General features: G+C 39.8%; 1 protein-coding gene across 1 annotated transcript in view; it reads right to left on the bottom strand.

Moving 5' to 3' along the window:
* The window catches only part of map1ab (microtubule-associated protein 1Ab), a 66,688-nt gene that overhangs the window by 17,718 nt on the left and 29,966 nt on the right, over nt 1–19,004 (bottom strand). Inside the window, exons 3-4 of the mRNA XM_084017916.1 lie at nt 2,222–2,304; nt 229–366 (exon numbers count right to left, since the gene is read on the bottom strand). Coding sequence (XP_083874042.1) covers nt 229–366; nt 2,222–2,304 — 221 coding nt within the window. The remainder of the gene's footprint in view (nt 1–228; nt 367–2,221; nt 2,305–19,004) is intronic.

Raw genomic sequence — 19,004 nt, 5'->3', positions numbered from 1 at the left:
CCCTGGAAATTCTAAATGTCCAGTCCTGTCTAACCTTTCTGTGATTGGCTAGTACTTGTTGCCGTTCTCTTCCATGATAATGATTGACAACAAATGTACCAATTTAACTGAAAGGTGAGGAAACTGGGGTCTGACTTCTATCTTTGCGGTCAATACATTCCTAAAATGCATGTACCTATCCTTTTATAATAAACAATTTTAATTTAGAGGACATTAGACTTGACTCACCCCAGGATCAGCAAAGACACGTGAAAAGGTCTGGTAGGTAAAAACCCCAGTTTGAAGAAGAAGGCTACCGTGATCTGAGCTCTGTCCACTCAAGACCAGAAGCTTGTGTGCTGCTGAGTCTGTGACTAGAGACTGGATCTGGGACACATAGAGAAAGAGAGAGAGGGTGAGAGACAGAGGACAGTGAAAGGAGAGACAAAAGTGTCAAGATAGAAACAGAAATGCCTGCGTCACTGGCATTTAATTGTGTCAAGGTTAATAAAAATACAGTAAAATTGAAAAGACACAAAGATCATCTTTTTTTATTCATCTACAGTATATCCATCATGTTCAAGAGGTAGTTTGCTGCACTTCTAATCACAATATGTTCTATTGTGCATCTGATCCGTCTGTAGCACCTACAGAACAGTCATACTGTCTCATTTAATGTACTGAGGGCCCCTCTGTGCTCCTCCGAGCTCGTATCCTTCTCCCCTCGCAGCTTCCCACCTCCCTCTTGTTTTAAGAAAATAGTTTCTGAAAACATTTTAGGCGAGAAATATGCAGTTGCTGAATCTGTCTTCATTTAAGATCAACAACGGTCAGTTTAAAAGGTTTTCGAGAGCTTGCAGGCGGCGGCGCCATCTCTTGAAACTCGCCGTGACGCGACCGTGTTGCACGGCTTCTTACATAGACAATGAATGGGGACCGCATGGCTACTATTGGATGAATTTTGGCTCAATTGACAAATCTTTCAAATCGTAGACCAGACCTTTAAATCAAACATTTGTTTTGACTGTAACTTATCTGGCAAACGTTTTTAGCATGGAAAAATAGGACTATAAACATATTCCCCAAATATAGCAAAGTTTAATGGAAATTGACTTTCTTGGCCTATATGTTCTTGGCCTCCTGGCCGGACTCCCGGCCTCTGCGATTAAACCATTGCAGCGTATCCAGAACGCTGCAGCACGCCTTATCTTCAATCTACCCAAATTCTCCCATGTGACCCCCCTCCTCCGTGATCTCCACTGGCTCCCTGTTGCAGCACGCATCCAATTTAAGATGATGGCACTGGCCTTCAGGGCCATCAATGGAACGGCACCTGTCTACCTTCAAACACTGGTCAAACCTCATGCCCCGAAGCGAGCACTTCGCTCCTCCACTTCAGCTGGTCGGCTGGTACCACCATCGCTGAAATCAAACAAATGTCGCTCAGCAAAGTCCAGACTCTTCTCTGTTCTGGCGCCTCAGTGGTGGAACGAACTCCCGACCAAAGTCAGGACAGCAGAGTCACTTGCCATCTTCCGAAAAAGGCTCAAGACTCACCTGTTCAGACTTCACCTCGACTCTACATAGCATGACCCACTAACACCCCCCCCCCCAAAAAAAACCCTTACCTATAGCACTCTGATCATAGCACTGTTGCTCTTGAAGTACTAGTTTACTCAGATGAGGACCTAACACTTGTTCTATGTTTGGCTCTTACTTTATCGGCAATGATACGTTGTGGTTTCTTTGTTTCCTTCTTTTGACCAATGTACTTATTGTAAGTCGCTTTGGACAAAAGCGTCTGCTAAATGACCTAAATGTAAATGTAAATGTAAATGTATGTTAGTATTCTTGTTCTAACATATAGGCCAATACATATTGTAGTAAAGAAATATAATAATTTTGAAACCATGTCCCCTATTACATCGCTGACTTTATTTTTCAACTGTAAATTGTTCTTCTCAGTCCATAGCTTAGTCAAACATTTAAGAAAAAAAAAACAGATTTAAAAAAACAACTCAGGTAGGTTAGGTGGTTGGGCTATTGAATATATTTTTGCTTTGAAATCATTGGCAAAATGATCGTTTCATCATATTGAACATTTCCAAAATGGTAATTGACACGTGTGCGAGTCAGAAATGTACCTTTAAAAAGAAGTAAAAAGAAGGATATGTCACACTACTGATATGCAAGTGTAAATACAAGCAGCATGGTTCTGTACGTCAGAACATGTTCACATTACCTCTAATACAACTGTGTCTTCTGAAGGGTTGACAAGGACCACAGTCTCTAGGACATCACTTCTGTGGTGGAGAGTTCTTTCTCCTGGAAGAAAAGATTGAAAAGATTGGGTTAGTATTGTTTATGAATAAAGCACTTTAGTCTAAGATTAAAGGCTTAAATATACTTGCTTTGAACCACGTGTACAAGTAGACAACCTCCTGCGTTGTGGACGTAAATGGTTACTCAAGGTTCCACAGATCTCAGATCTCTACTCCCTCGTAAAAATGCAGGTAATTGGGGAATTTGTCTATTCATTTGTCTTCCAAGCTTTCAAAACGATCCGCAATTGTTGTCATTTCTGTGCCTTCTGGCCTATTTTGTCACATCCGGGCACATCACCACACAAGCCCTACACAACTCCCAGCAGTTATATGCATATTCATTTCTGAGGACGTGCAAAACCAATGCTCCAAACTGCCGCAGGAAACGCAAGGCTGATGTCATTAAAAGCAAGTATATTTAAGCCTTATGATTCAACTGCATCAAGCCCTGAAGATGGTTGGATGAGGCAAACAAGTTGATGGCTGAAATGCATTACATTGTTCAGCACACTTCTATACATCCGTATGCATATTCATCGTAATTATGCATCAGCACTTAATTCCACTCAGGTGTGATGTTAAGCTTTTAATTCCCCTTTGTTCCAGCACAGATGCAGGCTCTAATATTAGAGTGGTCTAATAATAGGGGGACCTCAGTGTCACCATTCACCAGGATCTTTAGTGCATCCCCCGAGTTTGCGGTGCTTTGCCATCTTTTTAGAATCTGGGCTGTCAACTGTCTGTCGTCCATGAAATACCTTGGATGTCAATCATTTTCAGCCTCACATACTGTGATGTAAAGGACTGAGACATCCTAAAGTATAGGAATATCCACAGTAGAGATGCATAGGAGTTTGAATTAAATTAATATAAAATTAGTTCTATACATTATGGAAAGAAACACAGCTTCTTTATCAAGAAGGTAATCAGCACAGTCCTTGCAAGTCTACTTTCTGTGGGTCAGAGCAAGAAGCACTCAATAAATAACTGTTATATTATACAGCTAATTATCACAGCCATATTACCTGCTTTCCGCTCATACTGTTTTTTTCTGCTTTCGTATTCTTCATCAAACTAAATGGCATAAACATTATAACAGTGATGAAAAAAGACAAGCTAGCTTGAATCGTTTTATATTCGATAAAAGGGTCATCTCATCTTGCTGACATTTTGTAATGAACAAATGTCAGTCATGAGTTTTCTCATCTCTCTAAATTCACAACATAAAAAATTGTACTTGTTGTCCTGATGGCTCTATTTGGTAATAAATAAAACCAAAAAGGTAAACCATATATTAATCTTGAGCTTGTTATTATTATTCTATTGAAACAGTCGTGGCTACCCAAAAAAGCTGTTTCTTGAGTTTGGGCTAAATGCAGCTGCCAGACTTAAAAGTGCATTTTTTAACACTGCCTTGTTTTTTACAATATCACCTGTTTATGTTTTATGTAAAGCAAATTAAATTGCCTTGCCTCGTCTTTGATATGCTATTTATTATTTATTGAGTAATTATGTTGTTTGTAGCTACTTCCCGAATAATGATAGTTCTTTCATCATATTCTGTTTAATTCCTTCTGTGCAACTCGTGATAATTATGAATTACCACTGTGTATGACAGGTAATGCAGTATATGAATAAAATGGCCTTGGCTTGTGGGTATGAGCAGCAGTAACCATGGCTGAAGAGACAATAAGAAGAATGCCATAATAAATCAGAAATAAAAGGTCAAGGATAACAATATAATGTCCTAGCAAAAGAATAAATACAAATACTCCACCGATTGTAAATGACTCAAGACTTTTAAAACAAAGGCAAGCACAATAAAAGGAAAACTGCCATAAATATTAAACAAAATTCAGAGAGCATCATTGAGGGAAACTAGAGGATGTGGCTCCCTCTGTTGATGTTACCATAGCAACACACCGATGGCTTGTTTTTCTCCCTGTAGACACACTGCAGTTACCATGGCTAATGTGACAGAGAAAACTATGTTTGCTTGTTCTTACTCAGCTGACCCCTGCATGGGGCGATTGAGGAGAGACATTGAAGGATTTTGTTGATGGACGAGAGCGATGATACCCACGTCACTGATCAAATAAACATGTTGGAGCAGCAGTCAGGTGGAGTTCTATCACTTCAGCAGATCTGCCCACAGACGCGTCCGGTTTCACAGCATGATGACTAGGCTGCGACGGTGAGAAATTTGCCAGTTTTTGCTTTTATAGTTCTAACACACAACTGAGGCAACCCTTGTTGATAGAGTTGCCAGGTATTTGTAAATCCAATTTCAGACGCATGAAGCCTAGAGAGACAGCGAGTACCTTTGACCTCCTGATGTGCTTTTCTCAGGTGAGACAGAGCAAAAGAGACTGCATTAGTTTCTGTTGATGGCTGCCTGCAGGGTGACTGCTGGCTGACACTGCAGGCTGGTACAACATGATACTCCAACAACAAAGGCTCTCTAAGTCAGTCTGAAAATCACTGCTCTTTCCCCACGGGGCAGTCAGAGAACATCAACAATGCAGAGCGTCTGAGAGGACTGATACTGCCACTGCAGGTGGGAGGTCTCTCAAATCAGGTTTACTTTCACTCCCTATTATAACTAATGGATGGGAATCTGTGGAGGTGACATTGGTACAAGGAGTTTAAAGGATCCTGTAATAGGCCTACAGAGATTTCTCAATGTTTCAAATGGTCTATTACAAAGAATAAGGCTGTTGGTTTTCATGAAAACATTATTAACGCTATTTCGGGAATTAAAGTATTATTATCATCAAGCATTATGATTAAAATATTACCCCCAGGTTCCAGTCTTCTGGTAAAAACAAAATGGAATTTGAATATACAGCCCTCGTTCAGCACTCCTCACCACTCTTCCCAACCCCCTCCCACCAGACAAGCGCTGGCATGCACACACACTTCATACAGGACCTTATTCATTTCAAATATTGTACTTTATACAGTGCCCTGTACGAGTACTAGTCATTGATTTCAAACATTGTCCTTCATGCAGTATCCTGTATGAGAACTTTCTATCACCAAAATAGATCTGAGCGCTGATATCACGCAGGGTGTAGCTTTGCAAGCTAATGTATTCTACGTCCCTTTCAAAGCTAAGAACAACAAATTCATACCATCAAACAACATTTGATTAAAATAAAGACAGCCGGCAAACACACAGGTAGTTACCTATAAATGACATGCAGCTCATGTAATGTTAGCTAAATTACCTAGTGCCTACAGCCAACTTGGCTTGGCTAAATGCTATTTAAAGGTTATGTTGGGGACACATATCATGAAAATGAACCCCTTTCACACAAAACAAAGCAGATTTACCTGTCCAAAAGTCAATAGGGCCACAATGGCATCAGCCTTCAGCCCATTCTCTTCCCTTAGTTGTTGCCATCACTGAAAAGCCACAACAATGTTTTATCTGGTTTTACCCCTTGTGGTAGCCTACCAGGCCTGGTTTTGTTCATAGCCGTCTCAAATACTGTTCTTCTTTTGCACACTTTCTATGCCATTTTGCCTTTGCCTACTTTGCCCTGTAGTTCTTGTCACGCGCCCCAATAAGTGCTTAGCAGATTGCGCACAAGCAGGAAGTTAGCAGGTTGGTAGGTTAACAGGCAGGCCATCCAATTATTTTCTCTGAACCAAATTTCCGATTGGAAAGGCTTTTTACCACCCTGCCACTGCCACCAATGAGGATGTTTTAAATTTAATGTCACAGCATTTAATTTATTCATTGCTATTAGCATGGTACGCGAATTTCAAGAAATAAAACACAAAGTGTATATAATCACCTACGCTGCCTTTAACTGGGTCGTTGGGCAAAGATGAGAGTGTTATTTATTGTTAAAAAAAAAAGCTATGTCATTCTCAGAGGTGGCTGTGTTGTTTTATCACAGCCTGTGTTTGTGTTACTTACTGTCACATAGCTAAATACATATGTTGTGATGGTATGTTTTGATTAATTTATGCAGTGAAGCATCCTATATATGTTCCCTGGGTCTCCATATTTAACAGGCAGTAGTGAGCCAGCTTGGCTTTGTTGTGGGTTTGACAAAAATAATTTCCTATTTAACATATAAAGTATAATGATATTAATGATATAATCATATAGCCTATAATGTTATACAACCAGCAGTTACGGAGCAGCATTAGCATTAATATTTTATGGAGTTGTATTTGGCACTTTTGCTGTTCGATGTATGAAGTATGTTCACAAGCTACACCCTAATTGTGTGTCTGTCGTCTGCTAAGTAGCATGCAGTGGGTTTATCAGAGTGTTGTTGACGAACCAGGGTTGAGACGGCAGTGAAAGTGGACCGAAATAGTAAAAGTTGTGGGCTGTAAAACCCAAATACTGATCTGAAAGATGTTAAAACGCTCCAAAGACCTATGGGGAACTCAGTGACCCATTTCATATTCCACACATCATTTAACATAACAATAACACTGTAACCATAAAGCTGGAATGAATTAGTGCACGTGCAAGTGCATGTGAGTGTGCCCCACTTGCTAGCTCATGCCCACCACTCTGCAGTTTCAGCTGATAACGCTGTCCCAACCCACGGCGTTGATGCTGAAGTGTAGCACCCACCTTCAGCTCTGTTTGTGCTGTTAGCACCAGTTCAGCCATTGGCGTGTTAAAGCTAGGTGGAGGCAATAGATATGGTCTGGATTTAATTTTGAGCACTTTTAAATTAGGTACAACAACAAAAAAAACATACTGGACAAACTGTAAATTGCCTCATGATGTATAATCATTGTTCGTTTTATATTGGTTTGTTACATATAACAAAAGCCTTTAAAAAATGATGATTTTTCCATTAATTGAGTCAAATTGAATCAAGTTAGTTAACTTATCTGCAGTGCATCACTCGCGCCTTGATAAAACACATCTCTGATTTTAATATACTGCAGGAAAATAACCCTTTTTCAAGAAAAGTCAAGAGTAGAACTTAAAACTATTCATAGTTAATATGTACATTTCAAGAAAGGCATTTTAATGTATATTGCAACAGAACAGTGGATATTTGATATTGTTAAACAGTCAGTGGGTAACACAAAGTAAACTGTGTGGCATTCATAACTGACATCCATCATCATGTCTTTTAACCCTGTTCTCTAAATATAACTCAAGTGTATTAAATAACAAGGATGTTACAGGAAATTACAACTCAATAATGTGAGTCAGCTTTGGAGGCTCATTGCATCCACTGAGAAACAAAGTTTGATGCTAAAGTCTCCTGAGGCAGGCCGGCATTTGTTCTTCAGTTTAAATGTGTTTATTTAAACAGTCCTTTTGAAGACCGCAATGTTCAGCCAAGTTGCCCTCATCTATTCATCCCCGTGGTTTTCCTTCACTGGCAGAGAGTGAGAGAGCATCATCCTTTCACGTGAAGTGACTTTCAGCTTTCAAAGGCATTTGGAGTATCTGATGAAAATGTTACCCAATCTCTCATTTCTATACAGGGTTTACTGGCTCCCTGCTTTCTGTGTCAGCTGAATCCATCTTAAATATTCTTAGCTTCTCATTATCATATCAGTTTGTTATCAAGCTCAATATTATGTTTGACATGATTTATATATTGTCCTACTGTCAACAAATCACATGAAAATACCATGATCTGATCCAAAGAAATCTTTATAAATTCAAACAGTCCAAAGAAACACAGTAATGCGTATGAACTAAATCTCACATTTGCATGATCCATTTTCTTAACAAAAATAACTTGCTGCAGAGTGGACACTCGGTGTCATGTGCCCCGCTTCTGTCAGTTCAGGATCTTGGAAAGTGAACTCTTCACTCCCTCTTGGTCTTTCCATGACTCTGCTCATAACTGTGAGGCCCAAAGAAAGGAAGGTCATTTCTCAGACAGAACTCTGTGTTTCTTCTCATTCTGGCTTTTCCTCAGCTGACCTGCTTGATATAAATATCCATGTCTGAACTCCCCAAATGAGAACGCTCTGTTTAAAGGCGTCTAAAGCAGAGCACTGATCGACCGAGACCCAGCCACTGCTCCAGATAGCATGTTCCACATTTCCAGTGGCAGGATGATGAGACGGTTTAAAGATAACATGTAAAACATTTTGAGCTAAATTCTAGGGAGAAAGACTCTAACATAGTTTACTATGCAGGTGAGTTATTTTTTGCAACAATTCAGTTTAGGAAGTTGTGATATTTAAAGTGGAGAAAAACTGAGCACTGTGTTACCACAACATAAGATAGTTTAGTTTCAGAAAGATGCCAGTGTATTATTAAGTAAGACACCAAGCTGAAGACAGACAGACAGACCGACAGCCAACATCCTGTTCTAAATATAAAACTACTGACCTAACGAATGACTGGATGGTATTAAAGTCAAGGTTAAACCATTTAATGTTGTTATGATGCAAATTTCAAGCCCACTGCAAAGGAAATGTGACAGCTAAGATGATTAGTCTTAGTGAAAGAAGGGTTGAGATAGTTTGCATAGCCAGACTTTTCCTCCAAGGCGATAAGACCTCAGGATATAAGACATTAATCACATTCATGGTTATGTCCTGGAAGAATGATGACCCCACCTTCATGTAGTTCAAAGACATAGCGACAAAAAGTTATTAACCTGTTCTTAATCTCATTTGCGTAATGAGCTCATGTCTTTCTTCAGACTGGGAACTGTTGTGTGAGCTTAGAGATAAAGTGTTGGGAAATGAAAGAAGCGAGTACAGGCCTGGCTGTCTCCATGCTCATCTTCACCCACCCGTACAGCCATACCTCAAAACTACATTTGTTTGTGTCTAAAAGTGTCAACTTGCTGCTGAGTCATTGCTGAAATCTGCAGTGCACAACATTGAAATACATTCTGTAAATGCTTCCACTGTTCTGGACAGATATAATATTAAGTTGTGCAGAAATTCAAATATGGAAGGTATCCTGATTCATTGCTGTGATATTATGATATTTGTTTGTCTAATCTAACCGAACACATGTTTTTTACTGTAGTTAAATACCTAATTGCATGCATTACTTGTGACCACCTCAGCCCAAATAATCAACTCTCAACAGGCTTAGAATATTTAACTTCTCATGCCAAAATGATGAAATCCAACGCAAGCAACCACCAGGAAACCAACCAGCTCCTTGAACCGAAATCATAGTCATTAGTTTACAACATCAACAGGAAGCCAGAGTCTTAGTTCCTGATGCTAATCCTGGTCCTGTGATTCGGCAGCACTGCATGTTTGGGCTGCTACTAAGCCATCCAAAGCCTCTATGCCAGTTACAGTTAGCTGTCTCTAGGAAAAGAGAAAAAAACAAACATAACCATCCCATTCAAATTTGTCAAAAACAATTGACATGTAATGTCAAAAAAGTGCTCATCAGGAGCAAATTTTTTATGTATTTGTTTTTACCGTACATTCATGAAAACCAAGATTACATCTGATATAAGTGTATATTCAGTCATATAGTCTGCTTTAGTTACACCTGCATTTGTTTTTGTTTAGTTAGTGTACTTTTTAATTGCCTGATACTGTTTGTTTCATTTTACAGAAGCTTTGTGCATAGCTGTATGATTTATGAAGTTAGTTTAATGACAATTAGCTATCCTGAGAGCCACATACAGAGTTGGGTATGCATGTGTCAAATCAAAGACATTCACCACAACAGGTTCCTTAACACAGATACCGGTAGTTTGATGAACGACGCAGTAAACCCTTTACAGTGGCGTCTTTGGAGACTGGTGCACGATGTTGGCTGAATGACTGAATAGATATCCAAACATCTGCCTCCGCCTTCCAATATCCTTACAGTTTAAGTCTGTCTTATCTTGAAAAAAAAAAAATCAGTCCCACTTGTCTCAGATTAAATATGTTTACAACGAAGTAATGTTTGTACTGAATTCTTACCATGGCAAACGGATGCTGGAATATGACTGTATTCGGCCAGTATGGTATCTTTCTTGGATTACCGGCATGGAAGCAATATCATCCGTTTTAATCATACGCTATATTTAGAATATTTTCATGTATCTTGCCATCAGCATTTATCTCACTTCAAATCCACTGACAAAAACAGTATGGATATATTTCTCTAAGTTCCGTTCCCTATCAGAAAATGGGTAGAAATCACTTTAAATGTTCTAAAATAATTTTGTTGAAAACTTTAAATTGGGTTCTTAAATACCTTCTTAGTCATTATAAGCATATAAGTCATTATCACATGAATAAGGAGATGAGAGAAAAGAATATTAGCCCAGTGATTGCAAAGTACTTTACTAACTTCTCAAGTCTTTTCACGAGAACTTCTGACCTGATAGGGTGACATTAGCTCACTATCCCCCTGTCTGACACATTAAAAGAGAGGAATCAATAGAGAGAAGAGGAGAAGATGGAGGGCGAGGAGGTGTCGATGAAAGAGTCAGAGCTCTTTGGTATTTCAGTATGTTAAGTACACACTCGAGCTAGTTCAATTCCTACAAAGTCAGCCATCCAAATCCTCTACTCTTCGTCTGCTCCTTGAAAGGCCTCTGAGCTCCTTTTGCAAGTCTACCGTTCATTCTTTGTTGCTGCAGACTGATAGTGATGCCCTACAGCACTCACACTCACACACCTGCACACACATTCTTGTGAACACAAATGTTTGATACCAACAGTTTTGGGAAATATATTCAGCATTCTTAATGCCACAATTTTATAAACAATGCCAGTACAAAAATGCTAAACATGTCCGAGGTAATTTAAAAAAAAAGAACATTGTCTCCATTAAATAATTCCTCTCCAAGAGAGCACTGACAAGTTTGAACAGTATAACAATCAAATGTAAGGGTTTCTTAAAAAAAATAACACTGTTTACTGTTTGTCTCAACAGGGCTCTAAAAACAGCAAGAACTGAGCCGGCAGCTCGCAGCCAGCAGTGCCAACAGCACAAACAGCACAAACAATGGCAACGGTGCTAACAGTGGGGGGGAACTGGAGGGTGGGTGCTAAGCCTCCACTAAGACGCCATGGGTTGGGACGCTGTTATCAGCAGTGACCGCCATAAGACAGCAGGGCAGAGCGCCATCGATTGGCTACAAACTAGGACTCATGTGAATGTGCAATAATGTGTATTATTTTATGAAGATGTGGCCCAGATAAAAGATTTCAGTAAGTGATGATATAGTGATTACTGAATTCATAATGAAGGACCAATGATAGTGTGATAGCTTGGTTTGTTGACAGACCTTCATCATAAACTTTATAGGAGCAGAAGAGAATAAAGAGACCGGCTGGCCGACTGACCGCCCTGAAAGTGGGGAAAATGCAGTAAGAGTTGCTGCTAGAAAAGGGCAGCAGGACGCTATTGGCAAAGTGTCATCGTCTCTTAGAGTCTGGTCCACGGTGTGCCAACAATGACATCACTGCCACCCCCTGCACTCCCCTCCCACTGTCTAAAGGTCTAACGAAGCACTAAAAGCAGTTTACATTTAAACAACACACTCACACAGTACAGTACACGCTGCCAAATCATCACACTAAAATGTGTCAGACCATCTTTTTCAGGCCAGCACAAACATTTCCCCTCGCTGTCCAGTAGTATAAATACTCACAGTAAAGAGCCTTTTGTGTTCAGACTGTATCTAGAACAAGACGTCACATTCACATGTCCTAAATGAGCTTGTGTTGCAGTGTGTAATGTTATGGCTTTAAATTATGGGCCTTTTGACCTTTTATGTCTCCTAAAGTGTTAATGTGTTTTTATAGGAATACATACAGTATGTTCCAATAGAATTTGTTTTCCATTCGGGGGAATGTTCTGGATTTTAACAGTTAATTACGTTATTACATTAATTCATAAATTATTTTTTTTTAATTCATTTTAATTTTGTCTCTCTGTTCGCTGTTTTTTTGTTTAATATGTGATGTTAAATTACTTTAAACTGGAGATGCACCGATCCAATTTTTTCAGTCACAAAACCGATATCTGGGCTTTTGTACTAATCTGATAGTGTTGAATTTATAAGCTGTATGCTTCACTGTGTAGAATTGACTGCGATCATTATTTTATGTGTAAGGCAACATTAGGCTTGATATTGATTTCCTTAATTTGTTAAAATAAATATTATATAAAATATAATAATAATAATATAATATATTATAATTAGGGCCACGGTGCAATCGCACCGAGCACTGGCCCCTACAGCTATGAAATAGCTGAGGGGACCAGTGCACTCAACTGTTTGACAATACATAGTACCTACTAGTTCTCAGTCTCAGGAGACGTACTCGGTAGTACTCGGTAGTACTTGGTAGTACTTGAGTGACAGCTGAGCTCAGTGACATGTAGTGGCAAACAGTTGAGTGCGAAACACTCAACTGTTTGACAATAGATAGTACCTAGTAGTTCTCAGTACTTGAGTCTCAGTAGTACTTGGTAGTACTCGGTAGTACTCGGTAGTACTTGAGTGACAGCTGAGCTCAGTGTTACTCAAGCTCTGGCATGTACTGGCAAATGTTTGACAATACATAGTACCTAGTAGTACTCAGTACTTGAGTCTCAGTAGTACTCGGTAGTACTCGGTAGTACTTGAGTGACAGCTGAGTTCGGTGACATGTACTGGCAAACAGTTGAGTGTGAAGTATTTGTAGTTGTATTTGCCTCTAAAACAACTCCGTCTCGTTTGAAATCTCGAAGAATCTCATCGTAATGTATATAAACTCCGGCAGTAGCCCCCGTGGCCCTTTCAAAATTTCCCGGCGGGGGAATTTTCTAGTTATGATATTATTGTAATGGTATCTGATTCCACATCGGCACATTGTCATGATATCCGATCCATTAGTCCGACCGATATCCAAATCGGTACTGGTTCATTGCTACTTTAAACAAGTTTAAAGGGAATATGTTTACAATTTCGGCATACATCAGTTTAATTAAAAGTTGTCAAAGAAGTGGCAGGGCTGATCCTGATGCAGCAATACTCGACTGTACTGTTGTGACCATGCTGGCTCTTACATTTTGTAATGACGCTAATGTTATTATGCCATCTCGGAGGGCATTTTTGGTAATAATATTGCTAAGAAATTCACTATATGCATGCTTCCTCTCAATTCATTAGGTGTGTTTCCATCTACCTTTGGCTGAGGTGGAAACATTGGAACAATGATGGAAGCAAAATCCATCCACTGAAGAGAAAAAAAAACATCCGATCTGTTTGGAGCAATGAGGGGACTGTAACCTTACTGATTAATACATGAAAACAAAACAGAAAAGACATATTTGCAGCATATTTTCCCAAATGTTTTCCACCATTTGTGTGGGGACCAGCAGCGCTCTTCCTTCCTTTTTCCTTCTGTTTTATTATTTCCCTCTGCCTATCTAGTATGTCTCACCCCTGTCTGTCTGTCTGTCTGTCTGTGAGTGCTGCTTCAGGGGCGTGGCCGGTTGCTCTGTTCTATCTGCCTGTGCCGCCTCCTCTCCCGGTCACACCTGCTGCCATACTATTTTAAGCTCCAGTTCTACATCCAGTGTTCGTGGAATCGGCCGTTAATACTAGTTTACACTATCTATCCGCATCAGCAGCATCCAAGAGTGAGTTGCTTTTCCCCTGGATCCAGATTCACACCAGCTTCATAGCTCTCGATCCTCCGGTTCCTCTGTCATATCATTGAGTCTTCCGTTGTACATTTTTTTAAAGACTCATTAAACGCTGTAAAACTTTTAGTCCGTCTTCTTTTCTGAGTTTTAGCGTTTAGGAAACCACGCTTTACGTCTTTACAACTGAAGGGAAGCTATGCTGATACATCTGTGGTATTTTTCTACAAAGTGTTTACTCCACAGTTGCAAAATGTAAACATGAGAAAATGTGTCTAAAAGCAGAAATAACTAAAGCATATTGAATACTTACAGCTAATTTTTCACCATGAAACACTGATATAAATATATAAATATATATACACAAACACAATGGCATGACCACATTTAAAGTAAAAAAGGACATTCCTCACTGTCATTGCAGAAGGGGTGTCAGGAGGAGAGAGCTACAATGATTATAAACAGCTTGTCAGCAACACGGTGACAAGCAGGGATGTGTCATTCATCACAGTGACAGGCACAAGACCAGGTCTCTGGGTCAGACTCATACAGGCCAGGCAGCATAACTGTCGATCTGACCTTTCCTCACACATTGGATGATGTCAAACTCCTTTTATGTGTGAAAACCCAAAGTGATGGAAAAGGAAGAGAAGAAGCTTTTCCATCCCTGACAGAGTCGAGGGATCACAAGCTCGAGAAAGAGAAAATGAGAAGGGTGAAAAATGCTTGTTTGGAGCTTTTACTGCAGTGCCTTGTGAATTAGAGGCATTGGGCCTCAGGGATTTACTCTCAGCTTAAGGTGCCTTTAAAACTGCCAGCATGCGGGTTCAAGCTCCTGGCTGGTTGCTACGTAATCAGAGCTTATCAGAAACAACAACCTCATAGATACATGGTTTTGGAGAGAAGTTGACTTGGATGCTGTTCCAGTCTAACAGAAGCTTCTCTGATGCTACTGTGATTATACAGCACTGTATTTCGCAGTTGAGACACTCAGAGATGCACAATCCGACTATCACTATGACTAGTCGAGCTCAAAAGGAAACTGGAGCACAGCTTCAGCTTTCACTATTATTTATTGGCTACAGTCAAGTGTGAATAAAAGAAAAAAAAACCTGTGTGTTCCAGTTACTTTCCTGGCTCTACTAATAGATGTGCATCACGTGGACACAGGCTTATTTCAGGACTATCCAGCTTGGCAAGGTAGATGTTTTTCAATCTGCTGATCTGTTTGCAGGTTTAAAAGTCTGCAAGAGGATTTGAAGATTGAAATTGCAAAATAAGTAAGTATTATCTGAAAAGTGTAATCCCTAATCAGACAAAACCCCCTCAAATTATTTCCTGAAAATGTAGTTAAAATGTGCACTTAACCTAGTTGAAAATGCAATAAGATGTAATAAAATGCCCTGCCTGATATTGTAATTACAATTTTACTGATAATGGTATAGCTCTCAGGTGTGTCATTGTCTTTTCTAATAAGTAATAAGTCATCAAGTTATTTCTCAGAAATGTCAAGTGTGCAAGTACAATAATAATAATTACAATCATGTTCGCCTCCTAAAACTAACATGTTTGGAAATGTAAACTCTAGGCTTTCTGTAGAATTTGAAATTCACAATAGATGGCAAGTGGTATATTTCTACCAGGCAAATATCCATTAAACTCAAATCTCTATTATAGGGAAATTAACCTGCCCATACACATGTTGACTGGTTGATCCAAAAGTCCATTACACCAGACTGGATCTACAAGCGAGCACTTAAGTCAAAACAGACCATTGAATCTGTATGAAATGTTCTCTTTTATCCGAGTCAACTGAGATTCTTACCGACTGAAGTGTCTCTCTTGTTGCACCCTGATGTTATGAAATTTGAAATGAAGAAGTTGACCTTAATATTTAATTTGACTTCAACTCAATTGCACCCCCACAGACTGTAGTGTGTGTGCATGTGTGTGTGTGTGTGGGGGGGGGGGGACTTTGTCCGCATGAGTGTACATGAAAATGAACATAGTATTACATCATCCGTCAAAAGTATTACATTATCGACAATTTATTAGATACTTGGTCAACGTTTTTAATACATTTTTGATCAGATTAAATGCACTTGTTATTACCTTTTCCCTTTTACATATTTGGTTGCTATAGGGACTAAGCTACTCTAAGACATGGTTCAAAATAGTAGTGCGTCTCCATTTTTTCTCAAAGCACATTACAAACCGGAGATGTTATTTCGCATTACACCAGGGTGAAGGACAGGTTACCGTGGACACCGGCTCCTCATTAGTCAGTGTCGTGGTCCTCCTAATTTGCATTTCCTAGAAGCAGTGCACATTCAAACCTGCTATGTTCAGCAAGATGCAGGTCCTCAGGTTAAGCTTCATCATTTTTTTTTACACACAAAGTGTTTCTTGTCCATGTTTTGTTTAATGACTACTTGCTGCCTCTGTTCATCTTATGCCCAGCAAAAACAGTAGAAATATATAACATTTTTAAAGGAGTTATTTTGTTATTAATTGTTTGACTCCGCCTTCCTTCAGCCTACATCATGCACCATAACCGATATGTTTACCAGAATAGCTTTCAATAACCTCCAGGAAAAATGACATAATGATCTATAGAGAGACATAGCTTTGCTACTTGAACACCTCAAGTTTACCAAAAGGTAAAACCTTTAGTTTCTTGCATTCTAAAACTGAAAACCAGAAACCCCCATGGAAAAATGTGTAGTAGAACTGATAATAATGGGCATTTCTGTGTTTTCTTTTACAGATTTCTATAAGATTGTTGCAGTTGCAGTGGTGGTTCACTGTCGCCTCAGCTAGAAGGTTCTGGGTTCCTCCGGGTGCTTTGGTTTCTCCCACCATCAAAACATGTTAAGATCTTATCATGACATCTTATTCACCAAAGTAATCGTAGAGACCTGAAAACATGGTGACGTTGTGACAATAATCTCCGACAGGACAAGAGACAATCAGTAGGAAACATTCTAGCGATTCAATAAATGTCAGTAATAAGCCCTGCGAGCATAACGACTAAAGTGCGGTGCGTAAAAATTGAACAAAGATGACAGTTTGGTTAAATATTTTGTCATTTGCTGGTATTTTCCTTCTATAAATTTGGCTAACATGAGCATTTCTCTAAAGCGGCTTTGATTATTGCCTTGTCATACTTCACTTAACTATGCCACCGCATTCCCTGATGTCAGCAATTACCATGTAACATAATTTAATCAATGCCAACTGATGGCTGAAACTACGACCATCAGACCCGTGTTGTAATAAGTCTAAATTATCCATTTTACGTCCATTGTAACTGCAGTGGTATTTGAAGGTGACACCATATTGTCTAACTTTGGTCAAACAAAATGGAGGCAAAAAGTATACGTTGCAAATAGCTGTAAACAAAAGGGGAAAAGGTTCACATTAATGGCTACGTTGCTGTGCTCGCTGAGGTCCGTCCCCTCAGAGTCCGGGTCTGTTACTGATACTCGATGGCGTCACTGTGAGCAGATCAGAGTGGACAGAGGGATGGAGGCACAGCCCTCTGGGAACTACTCCTGAGAAGGGATCAATGTTTACTGCTGGGGAATGACAGCAGAAACTGAGGCATCACCTCTGCACCCCAGCCCAATATGGCTGCTATCAGCACGGATTGCCTGTCTGCGATGTGACTCCTCTCTTTTTCCTGGGCGTCTGTCTGTGTCTATCCGCCTGTGTTGCTCTGCCTTTTGTTCAATATGTTTGACAGGCAGTCAATACATGCTATTATTAGTCCTTATTTCTTTTTCTCGCTTTGATTTTGCACTCTGTTTCTGTCATCTTTATTCTTTCTTTCTCTCTATTTCTTGCTTTGTCATTCAGACTCTTCCTTCTCTGCAGTTTTCACTTATAGCCTCCTTGCTTTCCACCTCGAAAATGCTGCATAAAGATGCTCCTTACTGCCTGATGGTTCATACATATGCTTCTCTATTTCGGTTCTACAACCCCCGGGGTGTAGAAAGAGAGAGATATAAATTAAAAACATTTAACCCTATATGTCCCTGATTCTGATCTGCTGGCTGCTGCTTCATGTTTTAGAACCATCTGATGTGGATCGCATGGTTGCACTGGTGAAACATAAGACAAAACGTAGACTGAGCGGGAGATAATATTTATAACTGAGAGCTCGTCAAGCAGAACTAAGCAGAGATAGAAAATGAATTCAGCTACTGCACCTTGAGATTATATTCTCTTCAAAAACGCAGGGATTCTACTCTCAGCAGGGGGTATTTGGAGAGCCAAGGGAGGGGCGAAGGAGTTCGTCGCATTGGTCTGTACTAAGAGTCGAAGCAGTCTCTTTTTGCATAAATCTAATCCAAACACAGCATGGCTATTTCCTGCATATCTGTACATTGTGTCTGTCGCACACACACAGACTCAGCAGCAGGGAGAAGTGGCTTAAGCAGCAGAGCAAACAGGGAGGTGCGAAACACTGCAAAGACTCACTGCTGCATTCTCCGAGCCAGAACCTCCCCTCTTTTCTCTCCATTGTTGTCGACGAGTCCCGAGACTCTCGGCTCAGGACCCATTTTCTCTGTACTCCTCCTTTGTCTCGTAAACACTACCCGGGGGTTTTTAGAAGCAGAACTAATATACAGATGTTTGTATTACGCAGCGGTGATGGTGATATGTTCCTGCTTTTTGATTATGTAACTAGCACTTTTTTTATCGCTCATAAATATCGCCAGTAGACAGGTTTAACTATACTGTGACAAATTACAAAGACAAGATGCTGTTGCTCGGACAAAGGTAAACCTCATGAGGGTTTGACCAATGAGGCTTCATAAAAGTCAGAATATATTTCACCACCCACCCAAAAATAACAGTGCAGTAATCAGGTCTTCCTCTGACACAGCGGTTAAAATCAGGACACTAAAGATGTCCTAAAATACTTTAGGCAGGTCAGCTTCTCTTTAAGGTGGAGTGACCCAAAAGCAGGGAGGTGGTCTAGAATGCACGCCCCCTTTGAATGCAAAACATGAATAAGTTATTTGAATAAAAACATGTAGCTACTGTATGATAAACTGGAGCAATGATCAGGAAATGATGTGCTGCTGGACCACTGAAACATATGCTACTGGTATATTTTGATTTCAAACAACTAA

This window comes from Eutrigla gurnardus, assembly GCF_963514095.1.
Source record: "Eutrigla gurnardus genome assembly, chromosome: 9".
In the NCBI taxonomy this organism is placed as follows: domain Eukaryota; kingdom Metazoa; phylum Chordata; class Actinopteri; order Perciformes; family Triglidae; genus Eutrigla; species Eutrigla gurnardus.
The sequence above is the reverse complement of the archived record's forward strand: the minus strand, read 5'-3'. Positions and strand labels throughout refer to the sequence as shown.